The sequence below is a fragment of the Sinocyclocheilus rhinocerous genome, unplaced genomic scaffold (assembly GCF_001515625.1).
Source record: "Sinocyclocheilus rhinocerous isolate Xijiao unplaced genomic scaffold, SAMN03320098_v1.1 scaffold25761, whole genome shotgun sequence".
In the NCBI taxonomy this organism is placed as follows: Eukaryota; Metazoa; Chordata; class Actinopteri; order Cypriniformes; family Cyprinidae; genus Sinocyclocheilus; species Sinocyclocheilus rhinocerous.
In genome coordinates this window covers 1-5,921 of record NW_015654323.1, presented here as the reverse complement: position 1 = coordinate 5,921, position 5,921 = coordinate 1, and the positions used below count along the sequence as shown (strand labels likewise).

Sequence of the window (5,921 nt, the reverse complement as noted above, 5' to 3'; positions counted from 1 at the left end):
GGCGTCAAATCCAGGATTTAGACACCCGGTAGGTGTTAAGTTCTGAGTCGTACTGCTGTCTCGGGGGAAATTACACGTAACGGCGGGAGCAAAACGAATGAGAAACCAGATCTGATAACTGTCCTTCATTCAGAACATAATTAGTGCATCATTTTGATTATCTATCTATCTATCTATCTATCTATCTAGTTGGTGAATTTGTTGAAGTAGAGGTTTCTTATGGATCTGTATTTATGACAGTGAAGGAGGAAGTGCGTCTCTGTCTCGATCTTTCCTGTCTCACAGTGAGCACACACTCTATCTATCTATCTATCTATCATATTGATTTTGATAATCTATCTATCTATGAACATTACATGATAAACTTTACAAAATAAAAATGGGTACCACTTGTAAGTATTGCACAGGCTCCTGAAGGGATTTTCTTCAGCAGGTGTAGGTGAGCAACTAAACTCCAGTCACAGAGTCATGCTACTATTTACTGCCAGAGATCAGACACTGCTTAACAGACTAATCTCCATCTCTCAGATTACTCCCAGCCTTTTGTGTGGCATTAATCTGATATCAAGATACAGATTTCTGCAACACTTCAGACTCCATATGCTGGCAATCGCGTTAGACAGAGTTCAGTAAACAGCTAGATTATATTCTCAGCCAATGCTATTGTTTTATTTATCGAACTGCTCTTAACTGAGCTATAGTTCAATCGTGCATTTGATTTCTTTTAAGTTTTTCATTAAGCTGAGCTATTGGAAATGTGCCAGAGTAGAATACCTGTGCCTTTGACTAAAGTTAACCAGACAGACATGTGTATCAGTACCTGAGTTAAACTGGGTCAGTTGTCAAATGGTCTGCATTTGTTTCGAGCTGAGAAAAGCCAGTTATCACGACTGAGACATTTGAGAGTGTGCCGTATTTCACACCTCACACCCCAAATGGCCAAGTGGAGAAGGTCTCGCTCTTCAAAGAGTTAACACCTTTATCTATGTAGTCTGTGCATAGACAGTCTATGACCAAGACCGATCAATAGACCCTCATTACCTTTATCTTAGTAAATAATTAAGAAAACAGTTTGGAAAACAAACCCTTATTGCATTACATTTGTATGCATGGCTCACGCTTTCTTAGGAAATCGATTGATGGAAAAGTGCACAGATTTGATTTTGTGATTAATTTAACAAGAGTACAAGTCAAGTTACTAAACAAAACTTTGAAAACATTACCAAAATATTGTTTTTGCAATGTTTTCAAATGCTTATAATGTCACCAATATAACAATATAGATACAGTAGACAGATACAAAGCATGAACTGATTAAAAAAGTGTAGATTGAATGCAGTTTAAGTAATTTTGGATAAAAGTGTATGCCAAAGGCATAAATGTAAATGTAATATAAAATATCTACAAATAATATATATATATGTCTTTATGATTTTGATGTAGTTTATTGTGTGTGTATTTATATTCTAAAGATTTTTTCATGTTTTTGAAAGAAGTCTCATCAAGGCTGCCTTTAATTGATCAAAAATACAGTAAAAGCAGTAATATTGTGAAAAATTATTGCAATGTAAAAAAAAAGTTTTCTATGTGAATATATTTTAAAATGTAATTTATTGCTGTAATCAAAGCTGAATTTTCAGCATCATTACTCCAGTCTTCAGTGTCACATTATCCTTCAAAAATCATTCTAATATGCTGATTTGCTGCTCAAGAAACATTTCTGATTACTATAGATTCTGAAAATATTTAATTTTTATTTTTGTGGAAACCATGATACATTTTAATTTTCAGGATTCTTTGATGAATAGAAAGTTCAAAAGAACAGCATTAATTTTAAAACAGAAATCTTTTGTAACATTATAAAAGTCTGTTACTTTGTATTTTATTTAGATTTATTTATATATATATATATTACATTTCAAGTTTATTTTGTAATTTAGCTAAGAATATTTTAAATAAATAAACTAAAACTCTTTTTTTTATTATAGGTTCAGCTTTTTAAAGAAATCCACAATTTATATTAAGTCTACCAAACTAATGTCATGCATTTAAGCAGAATCCTATACAGATTAAAAGGGTTTTGAGAGCATAAAAAAATAAAGTATGCCTAAACTTTTGACTGGTAGTGCATGTCTGGCATGAAACAATAGAGTATTGTTTATAAAGGTCTCCCACAGGCAGGGTGTGAAACAGCTGTGACCGAATAGAGAGCCATAGCAGGGGATTTGGGGAGTGTGTGAGTGTTCATTGGTCAGCAGATGGGCTAATTTGCATATACCATGACCTATATCTGATAGGTGAGAGCTGGAGACACCAGAATCTGCTGCAAGCAGAACTAGTGATGACTGAATGAAGAGCTTTTATTCTCGCATTTCTTTTTAAGTGTTTTGTTTGTTTGCTGTTCTTCTCAGTGTTCGCAGACATGAAGTTCTACTGCAGTTACTTCATGCTTCTGTGCATGATTTGCAACGTCAGCTGCACAACAACAAAGTACTTCACATATGAGGAAGACACACCTGGGACAGAGATTGGAAACCTTTCTCAAGACCTGAAAATTGACCCAGCGGAGGATCCTGAGACATCATTCAAGTTTATACAGAAGACAAACTCCATCATTCACATGAAACAAGTTGACGGGCTTTTAACAGTGGGAGAAGTCATCGACCGAGAGCAGCTTTGTCACCGATCTCCACAGTGTCTTATAACTTTTGACGTTGTCGCTTTTTCAAAGGAGAAATTCCAGCTCATTCATGTCGAGATTGAAGTAAAAGACATTAATGATCATTCACCTCAGTTTACACACAACGAAACACATTTGGATATATCAGAAAACGCACCTTTGAACTCACGATTTCCGCTGGACGTCGCTGTGGATCGCGACGTCGGAGACAACTATGTGCAAAGCTACCATATTTCACACACAAACCATTTCGTTGTTGAAGTCAGCACTCGTGAGGATGGAGAAAAGTCAGCTGAACTTGTTTTGATCAAGACGCTTGACAGAGAAACCGAAGAGTTTTATACCATCGAGGTGACGGCGACTGACGGCGGGACGCTGGCAAAATCGGGCTCGACGACCGTTTACATCCGAGTGCTGGACTTTAACGATAACAGCCCGACGTTCGAACACAACTCGCTCAAAGTCGAGCTGAGCGAAGATTCGCCCATCGGCTCACGTGTGCTAAAAGTACACGCTTTCGATCCCGACGCCGGGATCAACGGAGAAGTCGTGTACGGCTTCGTCGAAGGCTCCCCGAGCGAAGTCACACGTGTTTTCCAGATCGATCTCATCACAGGAGAAGTGACCCTCAAAGACTCTGTCGATTATGAGACCAAAAAGTCGTACGAGTTGCACATCCAAGCCTCCGATTTGGGTGCCAATTCGGTATCATCCACCTGTCGCGCTATTGTCGAAATCGTCGATGTGAACGATAATGCACCGGAGATTAGCATCAAACCAATGACTTCCACCAGCGACAGAGTCGTGTTCATTACCGAATCCGCAGCCGAAGAAAGTTTCGTAGCTCTTATTAGCACCTCAGACGCAGATTCGGGTCCCAATGGCTACGTCCGGACGAGTTTAGAAGGACACGAGCATTTTAAGCTGCAACAAGCCTACAGCGACACTTTTATGATCGTAACGACCACAACTTTGGACAGAGAAGCCATTCCAGAATACAACCTAACAGTGATTTCTGAGGATTTAGGAACTCCTCCGTTTAAAACCGTCAAACATTATACCATTCGCATCACAGATGAGAACGATAACGCACCGATGTTTAGCAAAGCCAGCTATGATGTCTCCGTAATAGAAAACAACATTCCCGGGTCGTACATGACTACGGTGGTTGCGCGCGATCTCGACGTTGGGAAAAACGGAAAAGTCTCCTACAGCCTAATCGACAGCAAAACGCCAGACGGTTCGCCGATTTCTACATTTGTTTCCATCGATCCTCATTCTGGCTCTTTGTACACGTTGAGATCGTTTAATTTTGAGACTCTGAAAGAAGTCGAGTTTGCGGTCAAAGCCAGCGATAAAGGTTTCCCGCCATTATCAAGCACGACTTTAATTCAAATCCGCGTGGTGGACGAAAACGACAACTTTCCGTATTTCACATATCCAGTGTTACGAAACAATTCCGCCGACGTCCCGATTCCCTTTAACGCTCAAAGTGGCTATTTATCGTTAAGATTGACGGCTCAAGATGAAGACAGCGGCCTAAACAGCGAGCTCAGTTTCCATATTCTAGAAGACGATGCCAAACTTTTTTCCGTTGGTAAAAACAGCGGCGAAATCGTTTTGAAACGAAAACTCACCGCGCAATGTGGAGACGTCCTGCAGATTAAACTTTCGGTTGTTGACAATGGAAGAGAGCCGCTTTCTAGCATGGCAACCGTCCGGTTTGTGGTGACAGACACAGGTGCACAAGAGAACCAGGTGGTTATTTTACTCCGATCCAAGAATGAAGAGACTCTAGAGTTTGATGTGTGGACTGCAGTGATTATTGGTTTCGCTGGATGCTGTGTGCTATTGCTGGCTGCGATTATCATCCTCACCGTGACTTGCACCATCAAACGAAGGCGAAGAAACTTTGGGAGAGATGGTCTGTACGGATCAACCCCGCTTTCCAAGAACAACCCTGGTGGTTCAAACATTTATGGAGGCCCTAATGCCTTCCTCAGAAGCGAAGGCGATTCAATGCAACCTCTGTATGAAGATAAAAGCCTGGATTTTGAGGAAAAGGTGAGTGATTTTGGCTGCTGTTTTGATGCACATTTACATTTATGCCAGCATATTAACTTTGAGCTTTTGTTTTCATAGCTGTTCCTGCCCTGCAAACCTTTTGAGCAAACATTTTTATGACAAGATGAAAAATACTGTTTGCAAAGGAGGTAAGGATGGTTGCAAATATTTGTTGTTTTTGTTTGGTATATTTGCCTACCTGGATAATTCCCATTTTAATTGCTTGACTGTAATTTAATAATAATCAAAATAGAAAAATAGTGAGGAACAAAAGTTTGAGACCATTAGTGAAGATACTTTTATTTTTTTATGATATAATTAAAAATATTAAAATTTAATATATTGTAATTACTATTTTAAATTATTTAAAAAATATTTACAATTATTATATTCAGATTGTATGATCAGCATAATGATTTGAGTGACAAACAATCATAAATTTGAGAATGAATAGAATTCTGTATGTCTGTACAAAGAGTCACATGATCAATAACGCACATTTAGTTTACTTTGATTATTTACAGAGAAATAGCGCATCTGAAATATCTCTTTATTTTACATTATAGTGTTTCTATAACTTTGAGTGACAAATAATCATGAATTGGAGAATGAATATGAATCTGAGCATCTGTACAAAGAGTCACGTGATCAATGACACTTATTTACTTGCATTTGATTAGTCATCTGTAAATAGTGCATCTGAAATGTCTTTATTTTCCATTATAGGCCTAAAAATCGATTATTTCCATGTTTAAATGCAAAATGTTTTTATACTTTTGGGCCCAGCTTTAGTTTTTGCAACTACAGTCGACAAATACTCATAATTTTGCTCAGAAAACTATAAACGTGTTTAATATGCAAACAGATCACTTTTTGATTTTTGTCAGGGTTTAGCTTCTTTTTTACAACCGGTCATGAACCGTACGTGATGCGCTGGCATATTAGTCATGTGCCAGTGAATATAGTGTTTTGTTCTGCAATGGAATATCAATAATCAGATTGAGTGTTATTCAGCAGTCACTAACAGATTTGATGTGATTGTATTGGCAGTGGCACCAGCAACACAGATCAGCTGAGCGTGAAGGACAGCGGTAAAGGAGACAGTGATTTCAATGACAGCGACTCTGACATCAGCGGAGCTGCTCAGAAAAGAGGCCTGACGACCTTCCAGCCGCTG

General features: G+C 38.5%; 1 protein-coding gene across 1 annotated transcript; it reads left to right on the top strand.

Moving 5' to 3' along the window:
* Positions 1 to 2,335: 2,335 nt before the first annotated feature.
* Positions 2,336 to 5,915, top strand: LOC107716990 (protocadherin-8-like). Its single transcript, XM_016523631.1, has 3 exons — positions 2,336 to 4,744; positions 4,823 to 4,893; positions 5,795 to 5,915. Exons 1-2 carry the CDS (start codon positions 2,423 to 2,425, stop codon positions 4,862 to 4,864), a joined length of 2,364 nt encoding a protein of 787 aa, XP_016379117.1. The 5' UTR covers positions 2,336 to 2,422; the 3' UTR covers positions 4,865 to 4,893; positions 5,795 to 5,915.
* Positions 5,916 to 5,921: the final 6 nt, after the last annotated feature.